Genomic DNA, 27,391 nt, shown 5'->3' on the forward strand with positions numbered 1-27,391 from the left:
CGTACCCAGAGCAGCGGTGGGCTCTGCGGTGGTGACACAAGGTTCCTGTTGTTTCTCTTTGAGGCCTTGGCTTGTCCTCCACCCTCTGAGTGTGAGGCCAGGCTGGGAAGCTGGTTGACATAATCTGTCTGCCCTTGGACTCTTGGCGGCATCACTCGCTCGCCTCTTCCCAGGGATTTTTTTGCAATACTTGGCTCTAAAGCAGCCTAGTGTATGGGTGGCTCTGGTATTGGGTCCAGCGGTCCCCAAACAGGGGCTGGATGGGGATTTCAGACTCTGCAAGAGACTCCTCAAGCTTGATTGATTGATTTTATTTTAAGATACCCTTGGAAAAGAGGAATGAAGCCTCTCTCCGAATGGCTGGCCTTCTGGAACTGTCCCCTTGACTGAAGACCAAGAGCCTGCCTGAGGGTGAAGCCCAGCCCGGAGGTACCAGCCGCCCCTGTTCCTCCAGCACCAGGGTAATCTCCGCTGCCGGGTGTTTGGCAGCCAGGCCTTTCTAAGACCCTGGTGAGAGGCTCGCCTGCCACCCGCCCTGCTGTGGGATCTGGAGCTGGGAAATATTTCCCTGTGCCAGTTAGGCTCTTTGCTGCCTGTGAGCTTGATGGCTTCCCATGCTGCGCCACGTTCAGCTCCGTCTCCCAGCGGAGCCCAGCTCCTAGGTCTTGCTATAAATGGAAACAAGTTAGGGAAACGTGTGGTGGCAGCGATCCGGGGATCGGCTTCAGATTAACTCTGTCATGCCGGGCTTCTGGCTTTGAGAGCCGGGGGAGAAGCCCCGCAAAGCTCATGGCAAAGACCAGAGGCAGCTGCAAGCTACAACATAGCGGGTCAGTGTGCACCCAGAGTTCAGGCACCGGCCTGGATGGGGGCTGGGGAGCAATGGGCAGACGTGCCCACGGTGCTGCAGTGAGGGAGTAGCAATTTCAGGTGCTTTGGTTCTGTCCGATTTGCAAACCCTGTGGTGGTAGCTCAGGGTCCCGGACCCTGGCTGTGGCTGAGTGATGATCGCTGCATATCAGCGTGTGAGTGCCGACTTCCCCGGGGGCTGCTGGGCTGTGGGGAGGCGGGAGCTGGGTTCTAAGGCCCCATTTCAAGGTAGCTCTTGAATCTCAAACTACAGCTCCTCTTAATCTCCCCCCGGGGAAAAACCCCCAAACAAAACATCCTCTTCTGTCTTTACTTCCTAGTTAGTTTGATCCTCGCCTCACCTCTCTGCCATGGCTTCTGGAGGGGAAGGTCTGGCTGATGGCTCCCCTGACTGGGCTGACACCAGCATCGATCTCAGCTCGCCAGGCCTCGCCAAGGCCAGCGCCTCCATGCTGGACAGTGGGGAGGACTTCGAAGTCCTCGATGAGGATGACGACGACGACTTGAGTGAACTCCCCCCTTTGGAGGACATAGGGACGGGAAGGACCCCACCAGCCAGAGATGACACCCAGGCGCCCGGGTCAGAGCAAGCCCCAGAGGAGGCCTCCAACATGCCCCAGGCAGCTGAGGAGTGGCTTGATGTCTTGGGTAAGATCCTGTGTAGGATGATGCCTTGCTGTTTCCTGTTGTCGTAAGCCCTTCCCCTTCTCCCTGCCTCCCAGTGAGGGCAAGCAGGCTGAAGTCAGGGCTCCCATGTGCCCCCGGCAGCAGCTCAGGAGATGCTGTAGTGGTGTGGGAAAGGGGGCCCGAAGGTGTGGCAGATGCCTCGCTATGGAGCCTTTGGCCTCTGGGCCACCTATCTGTACCCAGGTCAGGTGTCAGCAGTCACAGCCTCCTGTGAATCAGGTGTGCGTTCATTCAGGAGAGGTCTCGGCCCAGCCCCCAGCAGCATGTAGGTTGTTGGCTTGGATCACTGCAGCATTCAGAGCGTGCTCGTGCTTCCCAAGAAGATCTGGGGACTGTGGTGGCTAATCCGCTGAACGAGAGCACCCACTGAGATGCTGTGGCCAAAAGGGCTAATGCCATTCTGGGAAGCACAAATGGGGGGATGGCGAGTGGGCGCAGAGGTGTTATGGCACTGGTGCGACCACGGCTGGAATCCTGTGTCCAGCGGTGGTGCCCACAGTTCAAGAAGGATGTTCATACACTGGCGGGCTTTGAGAGAAAAGCCACGAGGCTGATGAAAGGATTTGATGACGTGCCCCTCCGGGAGGGACTTGGGAGCTCGGTCTGTTTGGTGTGACAAAGAGGTTAAGGAAAGACTTGGTCTGTCTGTAAGTCCCTACTTGGGAAACAGAGATCTGATGATGGGCTCTTCGGCGTAGCAGACCAGGGGACGATGTAACGCAACCGAAGGGCTGGAAGTTGAAGCCAGACCAATTCAGACTGGAAATAAGCTGTATATTTTCAACAGTGAGAGTCGTTAACTCATTTACCAAGGGGCGAGGTGGGTTCTCGATCGCTAGTGATTTTAAAATCAAGCTTGGATGATTTTCCCAAAGATTCATAGATCCTAAAGCCAGAAGGGACCATTGTGATCATCTGGTCTGACCCCCTGCAGAGCACAGGCCAGAGACCTGCCCACAATAATCCCTAGGGCAGATTGGTTAGAGAAACATCCAGTCTTGATTTAAAAACGGCCAGTGATGGAGACTCGCCCCCCCCCCCCCTTGGTAAATCATCCCGATGGTTAAATACAAAGAGCTGCTCTAGAATGAACAGGGGGCAGGTCTCTGGGAGGTCAGACTAGCTGGTCACAACGGTCCTTTCCGGCCTTGGAACCTACAAAATGCTGAGCGAGACGCAGCCCCTGCCCCCGAGAGGTAAGTGGCAGCTCCTCGGGGGATCCCCCGGCTAATGTCTCAGCAGAGAGGCCATGGAGCGTGAACCCTCACTCTTGTCTCTAGCCCCGTCCCTCCCTGGCAGGATAGCAACAGGTTGGTGGTAGTTGCTGGGGGTGAGTTTGCTTTGTCCTGCTCTCCCTCCTCGATGTCTGTATCCAGGAGCCTTCGTTCCCCAAGGCTGTGAATCCAGTGGCTCTTCAGGGCCGCCATGTTCTTGTCAACATGAGCCACGGGAGCAGTGGCTGCGTGGCCAGCTCTGAGCCCGGCATCAGCCCCCTAGTGGGAATGTGCCAACTTGGCTGCCTCCCTTCCTACTTTAAACCCAAGTGGACGTGGGCGGCATGAGCCAAGACCGCCTTTCTCTCTCCCGCTGGCTGTGACGTGCTTCTGGCTCCCATCTGTCTGCCCAGGGAGTGGCTTACTCAAGAAGAAGACCCTGGTGCCAGGTCAAGGCGTGGCGAGCCGGCCGCGCAAAGGCCAGGATGTCACTGTCCGACTTAAGGCGATGCTGGAGGATGGCAGCGTCGTGGAGGACAGTCCCAGCCTCTCCTTCACCCTGGGAGACTGCGACGTCATGCAGGTAGGTGCGCGGTGGCTGAGGCCTGTGTGCTCTGGAGCTGGAGGTGTTTGGGGCGGGGGCGGAGAAGAGTCTCTGCACAGCACTGACCTGCCTGGTGGAGCCCAGCCTGCGTGCAAAGCCTGGTTCATTGACCTGGGAATGTTCAGGTGGGAGGGCCCGGTGTGGGTCAGACTGCTACTTCCTCTGGTCCCAGTATCCTGCCTGCCCCGAGTGACTGCAGACACCTGGTGCTCCAGGGAGAGCTCTCCTTCCTCCGTAATGCACCTGGCTAACTGAGGAATGCTGTATATGAGGCAATGTGGGGGAGGAGGGGCCCAGGCAATTTCTTCTTTATCCCCAAAGGGGATATCTATGCCCTGAAGCAGAGGCTGTCTATCTTACGCCCAGCTGCCGTGTATCTCTGTGGATTTGGCAGCTGGCTTTATTTTCTAAGAACTTGGGGCGAGAGAGGAGGTGGGGGAGGGAGCTTGTCCCCCTGGCGACCCACAGGAGCCATGTGAGTGCTTCCTTCGCCCGCCTGGGCGGCGGGGCTCCCTGCCTTGCTCAAAGGCACCTGGTCGCGTTGGCCGATTCACCCGGTGCTCTGCGCAGAGACCCAATTCTGGGACCTACAGGCTGATGCCCTCTTGCCCTGCCCCGCTCTGTCCCTGCATTGTGCCATGCTCACTCTGGTTTGCCTGGCAGCCGGCCGGCATGCTGAGCTGCTCCTGTGCTGGTTTAATGGCCTGTCCAGCAGTACAGCCCCTTTGCCCACACTACAGCAGCCCGCTGGGGAGGAGCCCAAGTCTGGCTGTGGGATTTGAATCCATGACCACCCGCTCCCGAGCAGAGAGGGCCCTCTGCTGACCTCCCTCTGAACTCTGCAGGCCCTAGACCTGTGTGTGCAGCTGATGGAAATGGGAGAAACTGCCTCGATCATGTCGGATGCCAAGTACTGCTACGGCCCGCAGGGCAGGTGAGTGGGGTCCTGGGACCGGGCCAGGAGGGTAACCGGAGCAGGACCAAAGAGAGTGGGGGGATCCTTGGAGAGGAGGCCTGGCCTGCAGCCGCGAGGCCAAAGGCTGGAGTCTCTGCCGTGGGGAGAGTGAGAGGAGGTGTTGGTCTCATTACGGTTCCTCAACGACGTGTCCCCAGCGCAGTTCACCCCCCAGCCACAGTCCCAGTAGATAAGTCCAGGCGTCAGTGGGCCCCATTGCCCATCGGGGAGGGGTGGGATTTCTCCAGGGCAGGAATGAGCCATAGCTGGCAACAGGGTCTGTTCTGCTGCCCTCCCTGGTCTGGCTGCCTCCACGCGTGTCAGTCTTCGGGCTGCCCCTTTCCCCAGCACTGAATCGGCATGGCTCCTCGGCAGCCCGTGGGTGTTCGGGGGGGCAGCTCTGATGCAGAGCGATAGTGTTGCTTGCCCCAGAGCCACCGCAGCCTGGGCTGGGCCCGTTCCTCCTCCTGCGAGAGGTGCCATCGCGTCTCCTCCATCATGTGAGCAGGAGCCCCGACATCCCGCACCACGCAGCCCTCACCCTGGAAGTGCAGCTGCTGGCCGTGCAGGACGCTCCTGACCTGGAGCTCCTCCGTGGGAGAGAGAAAATCCAGCTGGCCAATCGCAAGCGGGAGTGCGGGAACTTCTACTACCAGCAGGCGGACTACGTGCTGGCCATCAACTCCTACGACATCGCCCTGAAGACCATCGACTCCAGCTCCAAAGGTACCTGCCCTGCCCTGGGGTCAGCCAGTCCTGCCCGCGCAGCGGGGCTCTGGGAAGTGGAGTTACTGCAGTCTGAGGCGTCTCCGCCACCCGACCCTCGGGGCTCAGCCCTCCTCATCCTCGTGTGTGACGCTGGCCCCTCTGGGACACGCTGCTCGTCGAACAGCGTCTCCTCGCCTGAGCCGGGGAGTCCCCCGCCCGGGAGCTGGGTCTCCTGGCAGCCTGTGTCTCTCGGGAGCTGTTGCCCTCTAAGATGCCTCCTTGCCTGGGGCCCTTCTGCAGTGCCAGGGGGAGATGTTTTGGAAAGCAGCGTTTGGTGGCTTTACAGCCTACTTCCTCCATTGCACACACCTGCTCCTCACCCAGCGTCCCCCGCGGGCAGCCATAGCAACACGGTTCTGAGAGCCGGGTCTCCACGGGCACCCTCGGTTGGTCTGTCCGTGGCTGTGAGCCCCTTGGGGCAGACGCTGGCTCCTTTCTGCCCTGCCCAGAGCCCAGCAGCAGCCCCCAGGGATAACCCTCCCGGGCTGTGGGTGGCCCAGGTGAGGTCTAGACATCTCCATGGCTTGCGGGATAGGGAGGCGGGTTCCCTGCAATGCAAAACGAAGGGAGCTCGAGCAGGGTTGGAAAGCAGCTGTGCTGCAGGTGTAACTCAGCTCTGGGATCTCCACAGTCGACTTCAGCCCGGAGGAGGAGGCCGAGCTGCTGGAGGTGAAGGTGAAATGTCTCAACAACCTGGCAGCCTCTCAGCTCAAGCTGGACCATTATGAGGCTGCCCTGAGATCGTGCACCCAAGTCCTGGAGCACCAGCCGGAGAACATCAAGGCCCTCTTCCGCAAGGGGAAGGTAAGGGTGGGGCTCTGTGCTGCGCGGGGCCCCCTCCCTTTGGCAGTGGGAGCGTCGGATGGAGACCCTGGCCTCTTGCAGCCTGGGTGGGAGCCTGTTCACTGGGGGCTGGCCAGGGCCTCTTTGCTCAGCTTTGTGGCTTGTCTTCCAGGTGCTGGCACAGCAGGGCGAGTACAGCGAGGCCATACCCCTCCTCAAAGCAGCTTTGAAGTTGGAGCCATCAAACAAGGTAAGCTGCTGTGTCCGCTGCCGCCCTGCCGGCTGGGCTGCTGCTGCATTGGGCTTGGCTAGCGGGTTCCTCTTCCTGCTGGGATGGAAGCGAGCGACCAGCTGAGGCTTTACCCCGCTGGAGCCGCCAGGCTCCTGGTTGTGTGGCATTGCTTCGCGGAGACGCTGTGTTCTTGTTGCCAGCCATCCCGGCGTGGGGAGGCCGACTGGTGGGCACCCTCGGGAGCAGGTCAACGCTGCGCTGCTGGCCCGTGCGAGGCAGGCAGTCTCTCCTGGGAGCTCAGATTGCAATGGCACCAGGTGGCATGTGTTCACACTGCCTAGTGTAGGGACTGAACCTGCTGTGGCTACGGATGGGAAAACGGATCTACTGGGTCTCTGCTTTTTCCCCTTCCTCCTTTGCCCCCAGAATCAGGGCAGGGATAGCTCATTGGTTTGAGCATTGGCCTGCTAAACCCAGGATTGTGAGTTCAATCCTTGAGGGGGCCACTTAGGGATCTGGGGCAAAATCAGTATTTGGTCCTGCTAGTGAAGGCAGGGGGCTGGACTCAATGACCTTTCAAGGTCCCTTCCAGTTCTAGGAGATAGGATATCTCCATTTTAAAAAAAAAAAAAAAAAAAAAAAAATCGAGCCCCATGGAGGCAGGGCGCCCTCCAGCCCATCCTTTGTTAAAAATGGGTCCCAGCCCAGCAACTCCCAGCGTCTTGGGCCATCATTGCAGGAGGTGGGGCGGGAACCAAGCCCTGGCTCCTTGCTTGGCACTGCAGGGCATGACTGACGCTGCCCTGGGAGCAGCCCCAAAGAGCTAGACTCCAGTTCAGCACGTGGGCCGGGATGAGCTCTGGGTGGGGAATTTCCTGCTGCAGGAGTGGAAGCCCTGAGGCAGCCTGGAAATACCCAGGATGACAGTGAGGATTGTGGACCAGGGCAGAATACACAAACACTCCATGTGTCAGGGCAGAGAGCGGAGCAGCGCTTTGCTTCGGGGATGAGCTCTCCCTGTCTGTCAGCGAGTGCCCCTGACTATGAAAAAGCATCTCAGTGGGCATTTCACTGCAGAGGTGTTAGACTTTATATCCCTGTGGCACCTAAAGACCACAGATAAGATGGGCCCATTGTGCTAGGGGCTGTACAAACTTAGTGAATGACAGTCCCTGCCCCAAAGAGCCTACAGTGTAAAAGGGGGCATCTCTGCTAGGAAGAGAGGTGGTGTTAACTCTCTTTGGCCTCCTTGCAGGTCAGGCGCCACCCGGTTTGATTTCTAGCTAGGCCCTTCAGATGGGCGGGCTGGCTGCTCAGCCTGTCTCACTGTGACCTTACCGCACCCTGTGATGTGCCGGCCATGTCGCAGAATTCCTTCTTCTGCCCTAATCTGTCCATACCACGAATGGCGTCAAAGCCAAGCCGGGGCCGATGGAGACGGACGGGCGAGCCTAGTGTTTCACTTGTGCAAAAGCAGCAAACTGCCTTGTCTCCGTCGGGTGTTACTGGGTGTGCAGTAGCTTGAGGGGAGAACGCGCCTTTTCCTCATCGGGACGAGGCCAAAGACAAGCTGGCCCAGTTGGGGGCTGGGATAGCCAGTGTGATGGCACGCAAGCGATGTTGCTAGCCACGATCCCAGCTCTCCCCGAAGCATCTCGTGCACATCAGGAATGTTAGCAGGGGTTGCTTGTCCAGCAGAGACCTGGCCAGTCCTTTGGGCTGTCGGATTTCCCAGAAGCGAAGGCTGCAGGGATCTGGAGGGCAGCGATGTTCGCTAGCTCACAATGTGCTGCCTAGGACTTGTTTTTCATGAGCTGCAGAATGTAGCTTCACCTGCTCTGTGCCTTAGAGGAGTCTGAACATGACCCACACTGGGTCAGACCCATGGTCCGTCTAGCCCAGTGTCCTGTCTTCCCACAGTGGCCAATGCCAGGTGCCCCAGAGGGAATGAACAGAACAGGGGGATTATCGAGTGACCCACCCCCTCGTCCAGTCCCAGCCTCTGGCAGTCAGAGGTTCAGGGACACTCAGAGCATGGGGTTGCCTAGCCAGTGAGGTACCTGTCCTCCAGCAACTCAGCTCATTCTTTTTTGAACCCGGTTATACTTTTGCCCTTCACAACATCCCCTGGCAATGAGTTCCCCAGGGTGACTGTGTGTTGTGGTGTTTGTTTTAAATCTACTGCCTATTCATTTCATTGGGTGACCCCTGGTTCTTGTGTTATGGGAAGGGTAAAAAACACTTCCCTAGTCACTTGCTCCACACCAAGTCATGATTTTATAATCATTTATCATCTCCCCCCCCCGGTTGTCTCTTTTCTCACTGAACAGACCTAGCCTTTTTACTCTCTCCTCACACGGAAGCCGTTCTATCCCCCAATCATTTTTCTTGCCCTTCTCTGCACTTTTTCCAGTTCTAATGCATCTTTTTTGAGATGGTGTGACCAGAACTGCATTCAACTGTACTCAAGTTGTGGACATACAATGGATCTATATAGTGCTGTTATATTTTCTTTTGCCTTATCTATCCCTTTCCTAACGGTTCATAACACTGTTTGCTTTTTTGACTGCTGCTGCACATTGAACGGGTATTTTTAGAGAACTATCCACAATGACTCCCAAGATCTTTCTTGAGTGGTAACAGCTAATTTAGATCCCATCATTCTGTGTGTATAGTTGGGATGATGTTTTCCAATGTGCATTACTTTGCATTTATCAACATTGAATTTCACTTGCCATCTTGTTGCCCAGTCACCCAGTTTTGTGAGATCCCTTTGTAGCTCTTCACAGTCAGCTTTGAACTTAAATGTCTTGAGTAATTTTGTATCATCTGCAAACTTTGCCACCTCACTGTTTACCTCTTTTCCCAGCTCATTTATGAATATGTTGAACAGCACTGGTCCCAGTACAGACCCTTGGGGGACTCTATTTACCTCTCTCCATTCTGAAAACTCTGATCATTTATTCCTACCCTGTGTTTCCTGACTTTTAACCAGTTACCAATTCATGAGAGGACCTTCCCTCTTACCCCAGGACAGCTTACTTTGCTTAAGAGCCTTTAGTGAGGGACCTTGTCAAAGGCTTTTGGAAAGTCCAAATAGTCTGTCGCCACTGGATCACCCTTGTCCACATGCTTATGGTGACCTCGTTAAAGAATTCTAATGGATTGGTGAGGTAGGATTTCCCTTTACAAAAGCCGTGTTGACTCTCCCCCCAACAAATCATGTTCATTTGGGTCTGATCATTCCGTTCCCCCGGGCTGTCGGTCAGGCGCCTTTCACCGGGTGCAAGCCAAGCACACCACAATATTGAGCATTTCTCTTCCCACCCTCTATGTGGAGGTGCCAGATTCTAACTCTTCAAATTAAGTAGGGGACAAGGGGGCGCTGGCTAATTCCTTCCCCCACGGGAGCAGGGTCTGGAGAGGTCTTGCTGCACAGCAGGGGGCTGCCCCCAAGAATTCCTCATGGGCTCGCAACTCTCATGAAAGCCATTGGACGTGACCCCCTCCCAACAGGACCGACCTGGCAGACAAGCAGCAATCACTGGACTAACTTGTTGCATTTCACTCTCAAAAGCATCTTAAAAATACACCGTCCGGAATCCAGTCTTCTCTCGGGCGCCACTGGCTTTTATTACTTTGGAAACGGTCGGATTAAATTTGGCCCGAAAGGCTGGTTTTGGAAAGGCTCCTCTTTCCAGAGCCTAAAGCTCTCTCCATGAAAGGCACAAACTGGAAATGCTGCATAGCTTGTAAAGGAAGAGCCCTTCCCCTGCAGCGCTCGGCTAGCGTACAGGAACCAGAGCGCGACGGCCCTGACTTCTCATTGCTCCAAAGGAGAGAAGTCGTGGGGAGAGCCCATCAGTGGGGAACAGCAAACTTGGATCCTTTAAATTAGCTGAGTCTTAGAAACACCCAGGATAAATAACAGACGTCCAGGTACTTGGCTCCTTTAGGTAACTCTTCACCATGCCTGTGTGCCTTTACAAAGCCACTTCGTGGGATTGCCCGCTGTGAAGAGACAAGTATCCAGCTTCCCACAGCAGAGGGCGCAGTCCCACTACACAAGTGGCAAAGGCCAGAAGCCAAATAGCTGACTCTCTCCAGGCCCTGGGTTCGTGTCTGTCCGCACTCGGCTCTGTTCTGGTTCTTCTGATGTGGGCTTTGGGAGCTGGCTAGTGGCTGCTAGGAATCCTCGGCCCGTGGGGCAGGGGCTATTACTGCTGTATCCCAGAGAGTGGGGCTGAGACAGTGACCTCTCGCTGCCCAGGGTGCTGGGAAAATGCCCCTAAATGGATCTCGAACCTGTCGTGTATGAACCTAGTTCAGTTCTAAGAGGGTAGGACTGCAGGGCAGCATTGGCAGTGAGCTCGGTTCCAGGCTGCGCAGGGACTAGCCCGCACCTCTTGTGAAACCTCGGGGCTTTCCAGCTGAACTTCCCGGTGCTCACAGGGATGCAGGGAGGGAGCGGATTTCAGTCGCAGAATCCCACTACATTTTGTCACTGCTTCTTAGAGCAGCCGGGTGACCACGCAGAGGTCTGGTCCACACTAACCCCCCACTTCGAACTAAGATACGCAACTTCAGCTACGTGAATAACGTAGCTGAAGTCGAAGTACCTTAGTTCGAACTTACTGCGGGTCCAGACGCGGCAGGCAGGCTCCCCCATCGACTCCGCGTACTCCTCTCGCGGAGCAGGAGTACCGGCGTCGACAGCGAGCACTTCCGGGATCGATTTATCGCGTCTAGACAAGACGCGATAAATTGATCCCAGAAGATCGATTGCTTACCGCCAGACCCGGCGGTAAGTATAGACGTACCCTAAAGAGACTGGCAGGGGCTTGACAGATCCTGCTAGAGTCCAACTTCCGGCTGATCTTAACTGACCCTCGCCTCCCTGTCCCCTCTCTCCGGTGGGAATCCGAACAAACACTGCTGCATCTCTGCCCAGGAAACCAAGAAGGGCAGAGTTTTAGTCTTTTTTACAACCAAAAAAAGTCCTTTCCCAATCAGCACACGGCACCGCTTCCTGTGAGGTGGCCTTTGGCCCCTCACCCAGCTAAAGTCCCCTTCCGACGGGCCCTGTTACCCGGTGAGCAGAGGCAGGTTCAGCTTCCATGAAGGATGGAATCTGAAGTCCGTTACATCTCTTCAGAGCTGTTGGGGGACGGGGTTGTGGTGTGTCCGTCCGTCCATCTTGCTCTTCCCCGTAAAGCCCCACGCTGCAGTGCACCTTCTGTGGCTGAGGTGGGCTGGCCTCTGCTCCGCTCCCGCTTGATGCTGATCCACGTGTCTCCTAGATGTGTTTACTCCAAGCCTGGGCTGCTTTCCCCTCCTCCCGAGCCGGGTGTCCGTGACTCTCGGGGCTGGGGGCACAGAAAATAGTGGGACCTGGGAGCAACCTGGCTAGGCCGCCATGCCCAGCACCTGCCAGGAGCCCAGGCCTGAGCCTGACGGCAGTCTCCTGGCATAACAGCTGTGGCACTGGCTGCAGCTCCACCCTGGAAGAGGCTGGAAGCCATGGACCTGCTTTGCCTGGGGCCTCCTGTTGTCCTGCCCTTGCTGGAGTTCCCCCCTCTGCTGGGGATGACCAGAAGCCCCAGTCAGGCAGGGCAAGCAGCCCTTTCCTGGCACGCTGAGGAACTGTCCCCAGTGGTTGTGATGGGCCTGCTGCGGCTGATGGAGCCAGGCTGAGCCACGTGCTCGGGGCGGGATCTGATTTGGTGGCGGGGGGGAAATTGTAACAGGATTTTGCCCCAGGGTGGGGCTCTGGCAGACCAGCTGCAGAGGTGTGGCTTCGTTACCCACCACTAGGGTGCATCTCGCCCTCTAGAGCAGCGGGTCTCAAACTTTCTTACTGGCGACCCTTTTCACATCGCAAGCCTCTGAGTGCGACACCCCCCCCCCCCAATAAGTTAAACACACTGTTTAATATATTTAACACCATTATAAATGTTGGAGGCAAACGGGGTTTGGGGTGGAGGTTCACAGCTCACAACCCCCATCTAATGATCTTGTGACCCCCTGAGGGGTCCCGACCCCCCAGTTTGAGAACCCCTGCTCTAGAGGGCTGGAGCAAATACAAGGCCCTGTCGCCCACTCGTGCGGCTCTCAAAGGTGGGAAACTGAGGCACAGAAGTGAAGTGTCTGGCTGTACAGCGAGGACCCGTACTCAGGAGTCCTTGTTCTGAGCTGCTTGCTTGGCACGTCTGCCTGCTCTCCCGGCCAGAGGCTTGGCCTGCCCGGGTGTGCTGCCCCTGCTCCAAGTGGGGGCTAGGTGCAGTGGGGAGAGGCGGCCTGGGCACACGTGGCTTCTGCTGCCCAGTGGGGAGGAGCAGCCTTGGTGTCTGAGCTCCTTTGTGCAGCCTCGGCCGCCCAGTTCGGCAGAGCCCGGCTCCTAGGGGCTGCTGGCTCTGTGTCCTCGCAGGGCTGTCGTGTTGCTCTTTCCTCTCTGCCCCCGTCTGCGGAGCGCGCTGGGAGCTGGCTGGAGAGGGGAAGTGGGGCTGGCATCTCATGTATGCCTGGCTGTCTTGCTCCCAGACTATCCATGCAGAGCTCTCCAAGTTGGTGAAGAAACACGCGGAGCAGAAGAACGTGGAGAGCGCGATGTACAGGAAGATGCTGGGGAACGCCAGCAGCACCCCTGCACCGTGCAAAGACAAGTCGCCCCGGGTGAGTGGTGGAGGATGCGGGGGTGGGAAGGAGCCTGGGAAAGCAGCGACAACGTTCTGGGGCCTCTGAGATCTTTCCCGGCTCCCAGAGTGGTTCCACACTCGCTGTGTTCTGGCTGCTGCTGCCTGTGCCCCCACGTGCTGGCAGAGCAGGCTGCAGAGTGCGTGAGCTCTGGGCTGTGGGTCACTGCCTGTGCCCCCACGTGCTGGCAGAGCAGGCTGCAGAGTGCGTGAGCCCTGCTGGGGCTCTCCTAGTCAGCACAGAGCCAGCACGCGCCAGGGAAACTGCTGTTGTGTGCCAGGCTCTGAGCTGAGTCTGGAGCTGCCAGCTGGAGGGATCCGTGGTGGAGAGGGCAGAGGTGCCTGCTTGCTGTGGCTGGTCGTGAAGGGGCAGGCTGCAGGTGGGGCTGAGGCATGGCCCCCCGAGCCGGCAGCCCAGAGAGCTGCAATGCCATCGGTCCACCTGATGGCACCATCCCGGCCAGATAGAGGGAGCCCCCTCCCCTGCTCTGCTGAGCACAGGCTGCCCAAATGCTCCTGGGGCAGGGAACCTCCCTGCACCCCAACTTAGGATTGGGGTTCCTGACCCCCCCATGTGACAGGCACAGGACTGATCCCTCCTGCTCCTTCCAGGCTGCGTTCCGGCCCCAGAGCCAGCGGGGTTCTAACCAATTCCCTGTCAAGGGCGGCCTGACCCTCGAGCCCCCCCGGCTGGCTCTCCTCTAACATTCGTGGGCTCTTTCCTTCCCCTCCAGTCTATTCCCTGGAAGTGGCTCTTCGGCGCAACAGCTGTCGCGCTCGGTGGCGTGGCCTTGTCCGTTGTCATAGCCGCAAGGAACTAGTGTCGTCTGCGGAGAGGCCCAAGAAGCCGTGCCATGCCCCAGTCTGCCCCACCAGCTGCCCCGGCACCTCGGGACCTGCACCGGTGAGGACTGTCTGATTTCCTCCCCTCAGAACGGAGCCGGGGTTCTGTGCATCGCTCCCTTCCCCCTTACCCACTGATTGTAAATCACAGAATCGACCTGCTCTGCCCGAGGGGCCTGGCAAGCGGCCGTTGCGGCGGCACCTTTGCAGCAGGATGGGGCGCGGGTGGAGGGTTGGCAGGCCAGGTGGAGATGCCCAGGGCGGGTGAGCCCTCTGAGTGTGGGACGAAGAGCCTGGCATTTCCACACACTGACCGCTGGGCCGTCGTCGTCCTACCCTGGCAGAACCTGCGCCCCGGTGCCAGCAGAGCAGTAACTTCCGGTGCCATCTGCCCCCTTCTGATGGTCAGCAGGAGGGGCTCCCCTAAACCACCAATCTGTTAAGGGATGCAGCTGTTTCTGGGGGAGGGTAGAGCAGGCAGGGCTTGTGTGGTCATGACTCTGGTTCTGCAGAGCCGGGGTCCATGGGGGGGATGCTCTCCATGTGGCTGTGGGGAAGGGCATGCAATCAGCACCCATCCCCCTAGGTGCTGGGAGCTGTGCCCGTGGGTGCCATTGTGAAATGAACCCAACTTGCCCCAGTAACACGACCTCAGCTGCCTGTCGCAGAAAAGCTAGCGAGGGCTGGTTTTCCTGTTGTAAAGGCTTCTAGTGCCCCTGCAGCCACCATGCTCTGCGACAGGCTCCCCGGGGTGTTGGGAGGTGGCGCCTTGGCCCTGTCCCTGGATCCCTTGGGCAGTGGGGCCAGGGGGGAGAGCACAGCCCCTCCAGCAGAGCTCTCGCTCGTACATCAGGGACGAGGGGGGGCTCTCTTGGAGCGCGCCCTGCCCCCCAGCCTTCACGCACACCCCGCTGCCCTCTTCACTACAGGGGGGGGTCTAGTGTGCCATGGCCAAGAACAGTCCCAGGAGCGTGAGCTGCCCCCGGGAAGCAAAACGCCATGTGGCAGGAACGGTGGAGGAGCAAAATGTCTGCGTGTCCGTTTCATCCTTCTGGCACCCAGGGCTTTGATCTCTCTGCAGGTCCCCTAGGGAGGGTATTTCCCCTCGGCCTGTAGCGCTGTCCAGCCCTGGTCCTGCTCCTGCCTCCCTCCCCACTGTGCAGCAGGGCCCCTGTCTTCTGTCCCCCTGCCCTGTCCTACCAGCTGCACTTCTACGGAGTCAAAGTACTATTCCCCCACCCCCACAATCAACTGTGAAAACCCCCAATAAACCGACAAGTCTCAATTGTGTCTCCTCCAGAGCTGGGCCTCTTCCTTGCCAGGCAAGGGCAGGTGGGGGAGCTGCTGGGTCCTTGGGCTGATCTCTATCGCTGTGGTGCACTGCTGGCTGGCTCGGCCCTTGGGGGCGGGGGTTGCAGGGAACATCAAAAGAATTTCCCTGGCAGGCAACCAAGGCCCCTGGAGCAGCTCCCCGACCTCCAGCGCACCCTAGTCTGCCTAGCTCTGCCTAGCACTACCTCTGTGCTCACCCAGGTGCTGCCCTAAACACCTGTGGCCCTGGGTGCCTAGAGCACCGTGTGAGGACGCCCCGCCGAGGGCTGTTCCCTCACCTAGCGGCTTTGCTGCAAGGGACGTGCAGGAGCGTCTCCTTTTGCCCTGCAGCAGCTGCCCTGGGAGCCTGCCCCCTTCCCAGCACTAAAGAGCAGCGCTTGAGAGCTGGGTTCTGTCACTGACTGGGGGAGAGGGGGCGGCAGGTTGCAGTGCCTGCGTTTCCCTTGTTGAGAGGAGGGGCGACTGGGGTGTGCTGGGATTGGCCACTGTCCCAGCTGTGGCTGAGGGGCAGCTGGAGCAACAGCTGGAGCACTGGGAGGCCAACGCAGCCCCTTTCAGTGGTGGTAACCCTGCAGGACAGTCCCTAGGAAAGGGGGGGTTGGGGGACAGGAGGGCTCTCCCTTAGCTGCTCCCTGGTGGCAGCATCCTGCCTTGGCTGGGACTGCCAAGGGGCTTCCTTGGGAATGGGCCAGTTCCCCAGGGCATGGAGCTGAGCTGCCAGCGGCCTGGCCCTCGGCCCTTCTCTTAGCCCTTCCCTGAAGGGCCCTTGCCCAGCGGCCGGCTCCTCTTCTTGCTGAAGCTCTGTTTACTGCAGCGTGGGCTTGCTGGTGCCCCCACTCCTGGCCTGTCTGCGGGCAGAGCGCTGGCACCTCAGGCAGGGAGCGTCCCATGAGGTGTGGGGCAGGGGGATGAGTGGTTTGCTGCAGCTGTTGTATTAACTGGGGTGGAGTCTACATCTGGGATCAGAGCCCAGTGCCTGCCGTTGGGCCCAGGGTCTCAAGAGCAGTAGCCCAAGGGCCATTCGCAGTGCTCTGGGTTTGTCCTGCTGGGGCAGGACCAAGACCTGGCTGTGACCGCCTGGCCCTCGCACTAGGGGCTGTGAATGGGGCAGAGGCAGCAGCTGTGGCCACAAGCTGGTGGGGGGAGGTGATTATTTACCCTGCCCATCCGTGCCCCCCTTGGTTCAGGCCTAGGGCTGGTTCCTCCCAGAGGAGGGACCTGTTGGATTCTGTTGGCCCAGCAGGGAAGGATGGGGGTGGGGGGGGGGGAGAGACCCTCCCCTGGCCAGGAGCCACAGCTGGTCCTCGATACATTTGCTGTGAAAGGATCCAACTTGCAGTGTGTGGTCCAGGCTGTCCCCTTCAGGGGGGTCTCCCCTGCCTGCCCCTCAGCCCATCCTTCCCCCCCCCCCATGGCCTGTCATCTTCCAAGGGGAAAACTCTTGTCTTTAATTGGGGCTCAGGAAATACCCAGCCCCTCTTCTGTTAGGGGAGCTGCCTGTGGGGCTTTGCTGGCTGGAGATCTGCCTGGGGCCAGCGTGGAGAGACGGTCCAGGCAGTGGGCGGGGGATTCTTAGCGGTGCTTGGGCAGTGGCTGATAAGGGGCAGGGTGGTTGTGCTGGCTTCCCTGGACAGCTGGCTGGGGGGCTGAGCCCCCCGATGATCAGCACTGTGAGCACCCCCAGCCTGTGAGCTGGCCCCCTCGGGGGCAGAGGGGAGCGGTCGGTGCTGTTGCTCAGGTTGCAATGGGGGGCTGAAGCTGTGTTTTCTCTCGCTGCTGCTGAATGTGTGGGACAGGCAGGGACAGCGCTGCTCAGACTCGGGGAGGGGAAGCCTTTGGCAGAGAACCAGCCCCTGGGTGGGGGGGGGGGGGGACAGATAGGGGAACAGGCCTGTCTTACTGGCACCTTCTCCAGCACCCAGTCAGTCAGGCGGCAGGGCCAGGCCGCCCTTCCCAGGAGACGCCTTCGGGGTCCCAGCACCGCAGGGCTGGGGGAGAATGGCTGGTTGCACCGGCGGAGCTGCAGGCTGGGCTACGGGCATGCACCGCTGAGAGCAGGACGTGTCCAGCACCTCACAGCCTGGTGGGAAAAGCCTCCTTCTGCAGCTGGGGCAACCACCCCAGGGCCCTGCGCAGGTGGATCCAGCCCCCCCCCCCGGCATACCCCTTCCAGAGGGCAGGGATGGGGATTTCTGATTTGCTGTCACACTCTTGCACCTGCCCCTGTATTTACCCCTTCCCTCCCCCTCCCCCACCCCCCCGGACTCTCAGCTGCTGTGCAAGGAAACCAAGTCCACCCACAGGCCAGGTTGCCAGGCACCGGAGCCACGATTCACCCCAGCCTCTGTCTGCCCATGGGCACCTGTGCCCTGCAGTCTGCAGAGCAGAGCTTTGTGTCTGGCCAGGTGGCTCTGCAGCCCTGCACCGTCTCCTCTTGGGGCCCTCTCCCGTCGGGTGGGACGAGGGGGAGTGCCACATGGGCCATGCCCCTTGGGGGAGCTGCTGAGTGAGTCCTCCCCACCCCCAGCACCCCTGAAAGCCTCTCCACATCTAGCAGCCCAACTCACAGGCCAGCCCCACTTCGGTGTCTGCAATGGGAACAGGGCAGGGGAGTCAGTGTTGGGCTCTTCCTTTGCCTGCTGCTTTCTGAGCTGCTGAGCCATTACCTGCGTCCCGTGACCAAACTTTTCTCTGGACCCATTGGAACAAGCCCCTTCCTTGGTGTTTTTAATGAAAGCAGCTGGGACTCTCCTCTGGGACCCCAGGAGCTAGCACGAGATGTGCCATGACACCACGGGAGTTGGCAGCGTGGAGCTCGGTCGGACCCTGGCCCTTTCTCCACTGCCAATGGGAGACCATCCGCCACAGGAACCACGGTGTTCTCTGCGCCACGTCGGGCTCAGACCTGCTGACGGGTCCAGAAAAACACTGGCTCCCTTGTGGCTGAAATACTGCGGATGCCAGCGCGCTCTGCCATAGGTGAGAGCACCGGGTGCCCAGTGGCCAAGGTGCCAGCTGGCAGGCGGAGGGGACAAGCCCAGCCTTTCCCTTCCCAGCCAGCGCTGGGCAGGGGGAAGCTGGGAGGAACTGGAAAAGAATGTTCTCAAGAAAACAGCCTCAATCTCCCCTGTTCAGCCAAGGTTTGTGACCTGCCCCTATAGCCGTGGGCTGTGGGAGAATGCCACAGGGGTTGGAAGCACATCCCCGGCCCCTGGAGCAACTCCTAAAGAGCCACGTTCATCTGTGAGTGGCTGAACCTGGGTTCTAAAAACCAGCCCAGCAGCCTGGAGCACCTCGCATCCTCGGTACGGGTTAGCTGGGATCTGAGATGGCTGCTCGGTTCCCACCTGTGGGCTATGAACGCACCTGGGGAAGGAGAAGGGTGAGCACTGGCTGTGCTTAGCTGCTGCCCCGCAGTTGTTCCAAGACTGAGCCCACGTGTGTCTGGGGCAGTGGCTAGGGCATCTGCACACTAATGTGACACTGCGCAAGAGACGTGGCAACAGCTGGAAGAAAGGGGCAGAAACCCCTCACCATATGCTTGGCTGCTGGCTCTTTGAGATGCTGTGATTATGGTTTTGGTGCCCTGCAAAGGTCTGTCTACACTGCAATTCGACCCCCGTGACTGGCCTGTGCCGGCTGACTTGGGCTCCCGGGGTTCAGGCTAAGGGGCAGTTTAATTGTGGTGCAGACATTTTGAGCTCTGGGACCCTCCCACCTTGCAGCTCCAGACCAAGCCCGGATGTCTACACCGCTATTAAACAGCCCCTTAGCCCGAGCCCCAGTGAGCTGGCACAGGCCAGCCGTGGGTTTTTAATTGCAGTGTGGACAGACCCCATGACGCCCTGCTCAGGGTACTGTGGCTGATTCCTGGGTCTGGAGCTATTTTTAGTTGCTCAGGAGACTGAAACTCCATCCTGGTTTCCAGTGAAGGCGCAGACCCCGTCTTGCTGGTGGCAGCCCGAGCAGACCTACAGACGTGGCTTGGCTGGGCGGCCGTTGCTGCTGTTGTTTAGTAACCTCCCAGGAGCTCTGGAAGGTGCACAGGTTATTCTAATCCCCTTGCTCAGGGCCAGACGGGCTGTTCCTGAGGCTGCTGCCCGGTGGTGCCCATGCTGAATTTCACAGGTTCGCTGCATTTCAAACAGCAAGATGTTAAACTAAACCAAAATGCAGCGTTTCCTTTGGGGAGAGGAGCCTGCTTTCTGCCCCATGACCCCGCCGCGTAGCACGAGCTCAGGAGGCCAGACCCAGCTGGGGGAGCCAGTGGGCTGCGTCCCAGATGCTGCTCATTCCCTCCAGGGCAGCAGGTGCAGCCTGGCTCACTGGCTGCCCCGTTTGCATTTTGAGGAACTTCTTTTCTAACAACAGAAGTACCAGAGATGACACCACGAGCTTTCTTGACAAGTGCTGGGGGGCTGGGGAACCCCAACATCCTCCAGCCTCATCCCAGCCTTAGAGCTGTTCCCTGCCGTAGCCCTGAGACTAGCTGGCAATGGAGGCTGAGCGGGGTAGGGTGCAGCAATGACGTGCAGCTGCCAGAAACTACGAACATTCCCCCTGTTTCACTTCACTGCCTCGGCAGAGGAGGAACAAACCTCCCGCAAGCAGAGGAAGGAAGCGAGGCCAACACAGGAGCAAGAGGGACCCACCACCGGTACTGTACCAGCTGTTCCACTGTACGCTGTGCTCGCCACAACGCCCAGCGCTTAGTCACAGGTGCTTGGGACTTTGACACGTAGAGGGCTGCTAGCAGCACGTCCTTCAGCGACTCGCTTGGTGGCTGCCTGGCTCCACGACAGAGCTGAGCCTGCTAACGAAGCCCGGGGGAGCAGCTAGGGCCAGTGCTCAACACACACTGCAGCCTCTTTGCAGTGCTAGGTCTGACGAGGTTTTTCCAGGCTGACCCCAGCCCACCCTTTCTCTGGTGGCAGCAACCCCATGCATTCGTTTAGTAGACTATACAAAGGTGGGCCCTACTCCTCTGGGCATTTAAACGTACGGCTGGAGCATTTAGCATGTGCGTGAGCCTGTTCCTAAAGCCCTAGACCCTATCCTGGAGCCTGTGCTGTAGTGGACTCTACATGGGCTGCTGGGGGCAGAGGAGAAGATGGTTGGACTAAAGGGATGAGCTGGTGCTGGCATTAAGACACTGGCTGGGCCCGTGCCAGAGACTGCACCAGCCGTCACTTTCCCAGCTGTCCAAGGAGGATAACCGCCCTTCCGTTCGCCAGCCCTGTGTAGACAAGGCCTGCTGCACCGAGAGCGGCTTAGCTCCTGGGGGGAGTGGACAGTGAGCTACTGACTGCTGTGCAACTTGCCATGTGGGCACTTGGATCGGCTTGATTTGCATCAGGCAGAAGCTAAATCACTGCAACCAATGTGGGCTACACAGCGTTTGTCCCAGTAGCACTGTAACAATGAGGGGTGAGTATTTCACCCATACAACCCCTCACACGGATGCCATTAAAAGTTCCTTACAGGGGTACAGCGAATTCCCCTTCCCATACTGGGTTAAGATGTAGGACTTTGTTTGGAGTGACTCTGGTATAAACAGGTATTGCTTTAACCACACTGGTGACCCTGTAATTGTGGCCAGAGAGAACATTGAAACCCCCCCACTCAGAGCCTGGGCTACAAACTGAAGAGTTGGTGGTTTCGGGGTCAAACCTGGACCTTGAGCCCCTTCCCCTTGTGGGGTGCCACCACCCCCACTCCAGCCTGAACCCCAATTCTGCCACCCTCCCTCCCTCCCTCTCTCTCTCTCTCACACACACAGGCTGCCCCCTAACTCCCCCAGTGTATAACGTGCCCCACCACCCAGGGAACAGGTTTCCTTACAGCGGATACTCAGCTTTGGAAAACCCCTATTGCCCGCCTCGTTCCAGTTCCCGGTGCCCCTGGGGCCTCTCCTCCACTGCTCTGCGGCTCAGGGTGGCTTCAGGACCACAATACCCACAATGTATAGCGGCCTTTATTTGACTACCCCCCGCCTCTCACTTCCTTACACCAATCGGAAGCCAGCCTTCACCGGCCTGGCCAATCAGAGCGCGCTTGCCCGCCCACTTGCCCCCTCTTAGCCCAGCAACAGGCTCGCCGGCGGGGCGGGGCTCAGCGAATCGCCTGGTGAATAATACATGAGGGGGCGTGTCATAGGGCGGGTGGCCCCGACCGCCCCAGCGCGGAGGGGGAGACGGTCCCAAGATGGCGGCGCTGCAGGCGGAGCGCGGGTACGGGTTGTCCTGCGGGCGGCTCGGCCGGGGCACCCGCGTCTCCGTCTTCCACGTCAAGCTGACGGACAGCGCGGTGCGGGCCTTCGAGGGCTACCAGGGCAGCAAGGTACCGCGGGGCCGGCCGGGGGCTCTGGATATACGGGGGGCTACCGGGGGGCACAGCCGGGTATGGGGGCCCGGCCGGGGGGGACTCCTGGATGTGGGGGGAGTGGCCGGGGGGCGCAGCTGGATATGGGGGGCCGTCCCGGGGGGCTCCTGGATACAAGGGGGCGGCCGGGGGGCGCAGCTGGGTATGGGGGGGCCGGCCGGGGGGACTCCTGGGTATGGGGAGGCGGCCGGGGGGGTGCAGCTGGGGATTGGGTGGGCCGGCCGTGGGGGGCAGGCTCCTGGGCATGGCGGGCAGTGGAGTGATGTAGAGCCCCCCCCCGGGGTTTCGAGGATCTGACCCCATTCTCCCCACAGGCAGGGAAGGCAGTGGGGGGACAGGTGAGGGCCCTTTCAACGTGAGGGTAGAGTGTGCCCCCCCCAGTCCCAGGGATTGGGGGGCTGCTTCTGTGGTCCTGCGCTGGTGTTGATGAGGTTCCTGCTCTAAGGGGAGCTGGATGGGGGGATCCAGGAGGTACCCATTCCTGCCAGGGTACGTATTCTGTGGGGATGTGCCCCCCAGCCTAGCCCATGGGGTGTCTGCCCCAGCTTCCCAGGCCAGGGGCCTGGATCCCCCTTGTATGCTGTAAGGAGCGGCAGGGGGCACTGGGCTTGGTGTCAGGCCTGGCATAGGGCTTAGCTAGGGTCAAGTAGAAAGAGAATGTTATTGAGGCACCTTGCACACCCCTTTGGTGGTGGTTTTGGGGGGAGGGGGGCAGCTGGGACAGGTTCTCCCCCATGTAGTAGAAATCCAGGGTGGTGGGGCTTGGGTCACCTCCATCCAGAAAGGGTTCAAATCCTCGGCTCCCTGCCAAGAGCCAATGATGGGTTTTATATTGTGAACTTTCAGACCCCGTCCTCCCTCGTTTGGGCTGGGGGCTGTACCCCTCAGTTTGAAACTTCACCCGTGTAATCTGAAAATACCCAGAATTTTTACACACACACACACACACACACCAGTGAGGCAGAGATCTATGTTGTAATGAGGGGTTCAGCACCACAACAATTCAGGGGGAGTTAATCCTTACATATCATGGGGTGATAAGGAAGGGGTGAATCAGATTGTCCTCAATTGGAAAGAGCCCAGCTTCCGCCCTGTAGGAGCATTCAAGAGAAACACTTCCCAGGAAGGAAGAGGCGACAGCTTTCACTCACTGGTGAATATTTAACACGGTTGGGTAAAATGGGGAATTTCCTTCTCCTGTCCCCATCATTACTACTGCTGTTCTCGCTAAAAGCTCTGATTTATCGGCTTCTCCTTCCAGATTTTGTTGCAGGCAGATGTCTTGCGCTGACCATAGACAAGGGTTCCCCATGCTCTAGAGCAGACTGTTGATTGCTATAGGTGAGAAGGGAGCTAGCTTTTCTCTTTCTCTTTGTCGTCGTTGAGGCTGTATTTTGATACCTTCAAAATTTCCAGGAAGGCTGTTGAGATGTTTCCACAAATTGCATCCCGCTAGCTTATTAGCTACTGCGTAAATAAATAAAAATGGAAACACTGGACATATCTTACTAGGATGTCTCTAGAATTAATTAAAAAGATACCTTTTTTCTTTGCTCTTGTACAGTGCACATTTTTCTGTCTTCACCTTGCAGGTAGGTGGTAAAAGCTGGGACTCTAACCTGTTTGTTAGAAACATCCTGCTTGCCAGCGTCTGTAGAATAAACCATATGTTGTCACAACACTATTTTTAATTTAGGGTGTTGGTTACATCACATAAGCGAGTTGGGCAATCTCTGCATGAGGGTTAAAGGTAATTACAGTCCCAGGGTTTATCAACTTAACATTGGTAACAGCAATTTATATTTTAATGAGTGTTTATCAGCTTTGTGAAAAGTCAGCAGCAGCGAGTGAAGGAAACATTAGGCCTCTAATATAGTGCAGTAGCTTTTCTCCAAAATTAGTCTGTCAAGGAAAGTTGTTGTTTTTTGGGGTGTGGGGAGGAGTAAGGATTTTTAGGCAGCTGTGTTAAATATTTTGGGAAACTAGTTTGAGTGCTTGTCACACATGAATAGGGTTGCTTATTTTCTAAATGAAGTGTGGTTTCTATCTTTGTTTGGTAGCCAAGGGCTACTAATGGACTTTGCTTTCTGCTCCCCATCTGACAGCGACAGACAGTTGGGCTTGTCGGCTACTAATGGTTAAATGGGTAGGAAAGGATAAGAGTTCACTAGTTTGTGTAATGAATAACGTGACAATTCGTGGGCTATTAAACACATACGCTGTTTCTGCGTTTGTTCTATAAACAGTTTCTCTAGCTTGTTGAACTTGTCTTCTTCCTCTGAAATGTGCTGTGCCAAGAAGCCATCTTACTGCTCTTTCAGTATATGTGAAGGCTAGTCTTTAATTTCATTTGGGCTTGTAGAAGGTAAATGGAAGGATCTTGCAAAGGGTTTGTCCTGGTCTTTTTGAGTTTAAATTTGGTGTAACTGACTGCAGTATTGGTCTAGCCCTTATCCAAGAAAATGTAAAAATCCAATACTGTTTGTTACCTGAAGTCAAATCTGTTTGGAGTCTGACCTGTCCATATCCCTGTATAGTATGTTAGTGTGATTCCTGTGGCCAGTCTCTGAAATTCTGCCAAAACAACTTTTTTACCTTGACTATCTCCAGTTACTTGCTGCGTTTGCTCTTTGACTTTGTAATGCATGTGTTGAGTGTATAGTCCATAAGTGAACACCCAAAAGGAGTATTTGCCATCAGCTTTTGATTTTTCCCTTCCCCTCCATGTTCTTGCATGCTTGATAATAGCTTACACCACCGGCGGGTAACATAGACAAAGCTAACTTCTGTTCCATGACTTGGCTTCTAGTTAGAAGCCTCTGAGCAGCTTATTGGACTTCTCCCCCCTAGCTGGGTCTTTGCTGATATATGGTAAGTCATTTTTGGCCCAAGTCACTTTGATGTACCATTCTCGTTGACTTGGGAATACTTGAAATATTATTTATAGATAGAGGGCATAAAACTCCTTTTGGAGAAGGCCAAATTACATTTTTAATTGTCCATGACCCAAGTGTATAAAGTTAGGGTCATATATTCCCCTTGATCCACAATGGATCTCCCAATGAAGTGGGCATAAAGATCAAGTATATGCTATGACCCTTGTGTAGTAACAAAACTTGTAGCAATGCTATGTTCAGCATCACTGGGGGGGAGAGGAGAATGCACTTCTAGGACCACTATTATTTCTGTCCTTTGGCTGACCCTTTGCCCATGTAATTACCCTCATGATTGTGGACTTTTGAAAACTAGATGCACAGTTGCACAGCTTACGTTTGAATATCTGATTCTGTGTCATCATACGGTTTAAGAACTAATAGCCACAGAGATAAAATGGGGCAATATTTCACATCTTAGCCTGAAACAGCTCTGTCCGCAATCCAAGGAAGATGGCTGTGCATCAGCTTTGCTTTACTCCATCTCCGCTATTGGCATATGCATATGTTCTGCTTGGCAGTCACCTTGTGCGTCAGGCAGGACACAACTGCCAGCTTTCTCCTGCCTTCTGTTCCTTCTGGCCAGTCAACAATTCCCATGACGCTCCTGAGAGGGTCAGTTCAAGACACTGTTGGTGCACTTCTGTTTTTCTGTTTGTTTAGCCTGGGTCCTGAACATTGTACACTATTAGTGTTGGCCCATTTCCTAATTCAGGACCAAAGATATGATCTTAATCCACTCACCACCCTTTCCCCTTGTACACGACATAAGTTGTACCCATCCTTTCAGCCTGTTGTACAACTGAAAACCATAGTACAGGATACTCCCAATTAGCTGAGTAGCATGGGGGACTGGGATTTTATTCAGATAAATGGAGAGGACAGGAGCCATTCAGCCGTGGAGTGGCCTGGAACGATGACCGACTCCTCTGAACCCTAGCCCAGGGTCTCTGCTGTGCCCCACTCACTCACTTCCGTCACAGCAGGACTGCAGAGGGTTCCCTGTGTTGCCACAGGACTGGTAACACCCCATCCCTGCAGGTGCAAGGTGTGGGACTGAGCAAAGACCTCCAGCCAGGACTCTGCACTTCCCCACCAGGGCTACAGCCTTCCCTGCACCTTGTGCTTACAGGGATCAGGTGTCACTGGCCCTGCTGCAGTGCAGGGAGATCTCTGCAACTCGGCTGTCACAGCCCCATGTCAGTGGGGCCACAGAGGGCTCCCTGCCCTGCTGCAGGAGCCCGCCCGGCAGGGGGCTTGGTCGTCCTCCTCGCACTCCTAACTGGGGGTCTCTGCTCTATTATCTGAACCTCCGCATTATCCAGTCCCTTCATTTTCCCGCAGTGTGAGATACTTGGGAGACAAGGAAGAGATTCAGATAATAGGTTTCAGAGTGGTAGCCGTGTTAGTCTGTATCAGCAAAAACAAGGAGTACTTTATTAGACTCTAAGCTGCCACAAGTACTCCTTGTAGTTTTTATTCAGATGATAGTTATTTTCAGATAATAGAGTTTTGGCTAAATGAGCATATACTGTACTAAAATGCGTGTACGTGACATGTCAGGCTTAAATGTCATGTAGCAAACGGCAAGGTTCTACATCCTGTGATGGGGAGGGGGAGGGTATGTGGGTAGCATTAAAGCTGATGATGGAACCTTTAATTGTGAATCTCCTGAGTCTCTAGCCCAGGGGTCGGCAACCTTTCAGAAGTGGTGTGCCGAGTCTTCATTTATTCACTCCAGTTCAAGGTTTTGCATGCCAGTCATACATGTTAACGTTCGTAGAAGGTCTCTTTCTATAAGTCTGTAATATAGAACTAAACTATTTTTGTATGTAAAGTAAATAAGGTTTTTAAATGAAGCTTCTTAAACATTTTAAAATTAAATTAAAATGCAGAGCCCCCCGGAGCGGTGGCCAGGACCCGGGCAGTGTGAGTGCCACTGAAAATCAGCTCGTGTGCCGTGAGTATGGCAGGTGGAGACGATGCAAGCTCAGTCCTAGCCTGCAGGCACTCCTCCACCCCTACTTTTCCATAGCGCCTCTCTTGAGCTGAGGCCACCGGTTGAGCCAGACTAGTGAATTTTGGGATGTGGACTACCGAAGGGTATTGCCCCTCCGCAGCATGCTCTAGTCTTTGGCTTCAATCCTGGAACCTTGGTCTGCTGACAAATCTGAATCTTCCAGATTTTGGAGTGAGGTACTGCTCCTGCGCCAGTCGCACTCTTGGCTTTATTTTCAGTCAAATGCCCATGAATTTCTCAGTGGTAAAGTGAAGGCTACCGAAGCAGCTGCTGAGTGTAAGAGATCTGGTTCATTTGCACATCAAGTTATTTTACAACATGTATGGCCACACAGAGTTTTCTTTTTGTTGTCTTGTGGGAAATCAAAAATGAGGCCTTTAATTTTCAGCATGGACTGTTCACAGGGATGCACATGTCTCAGTGCTTGTTGAGAGCATGTAGCTTTTTAATCAGAACCCATTAAATTATCTTAAAGCTTTTTGAATAATTATTCCTTCTCTGTAACCTCTCTTCTCCTGCCTCATTAGTTCATTGACGCCTTCAGTCCATCAAAATTGAAGCATTTATGACATCATTAACATGGGATTGTGACGTTGCTAAGTGACTCAGTCAGGCAGAGGTTGGTTAGAAAGGAAACTCATCTGTTTGCACATACACCCCTTGATGATCAGCAGTGATGGGGCAGGATATATCAAACATTACTGGTCTGTTAAAACTTCCATTAAAGATTTTTTTAATCTTGTGAATTAAAATGTGCTTTCTTCCATTTCAAGACAGGGTACAGACAGAGGTTTAATCTTGTGTTTGAGGTATGTTTTGGCTGTTTCCTTTCAGTTATTTAGGGTAGCTTTTTTCCCAACCATATATCATTTAGATCTGCTCAAATTATAGATTTATCTCTCTACTCTTCAAATTGCATGGGAAGGAATTGTCTATAATTTACATATAAAGTGACGTACAGTTGCTATGGGATTCAGTGACAGATTATAAACCTATTATGTGCTTTTTTGTACTGCTGGTAGCTGACTAAAAACTAGGACTACTTGGTGATATGCCAGTGAAAAGTAGAGAGAACAG

General features: G+C 56.3%; 2 protein-coding genes across 2 annotated transcripts in view; both read left to right on the plus strand.

The window, feature by feature from the left end:
* Nucleotides 1–388: 388 nt before the first annotated feature.
* Nucleotides 389–13,768, plus strand: FKBP8 (FKBP prolyl isomerase 8). Its single transcript, XM_065422189.1, has 9 exons — nt 389–461; nt 1,191–1,518; nt 3,185–3,354; nt 4,221–4,309; nt 4,839–5,056; nt 5,730–5,902; nt 6,054–6,131; nt 12,654–12,785; nt 13,540–13,768. The coding sequence occupies exons 2-9, from the start codon at nt 1,221–1,223 to the stop codon at nt 13,624–13,626; spliced, it is 1,245 nt and encodes a 414-aa protein (XP_065278261.1). The 5' UTR covers nt 389–461; nt 1,191–1,220; the 3' UTR covers nt 13,627–13,768.
* Nucleotides 13,769–21,175: 7,407 nt separating this feature from the next.
* ELL (elongation factor for RNA polymerase II) overlaps nt 21,176–27,391 on the plus strand; it is an 85,038-nt gene continuing 78,822 nt past the window's right edge. The window contains exon 1 of the mRNA XM_065422086.1: nt 21,176–21,319. Coding sequence (XP_065278158.1) covers nt 21,185–21,319 — 135 coding nt within the window. The 5' untranslated portion in view covers nt 21,176–21,184. The remainder of the gene's footprint in view (nt 21,320–27,391) is intronic.

This window comes from Emys orbicularis, chromosome 24 (genome assembly GCF_028017835.1).
Source record: "Emys orbicularis isolate rEmyOrb1 chromosome 24, rEmyOrb1.hap1, whole genome shotgun sequence".
Taxonomy (NCBI): Eukaryota; Metazoa; Chordata; order Testudines; family Emydidae; genus Emys; species Emys orbicularis.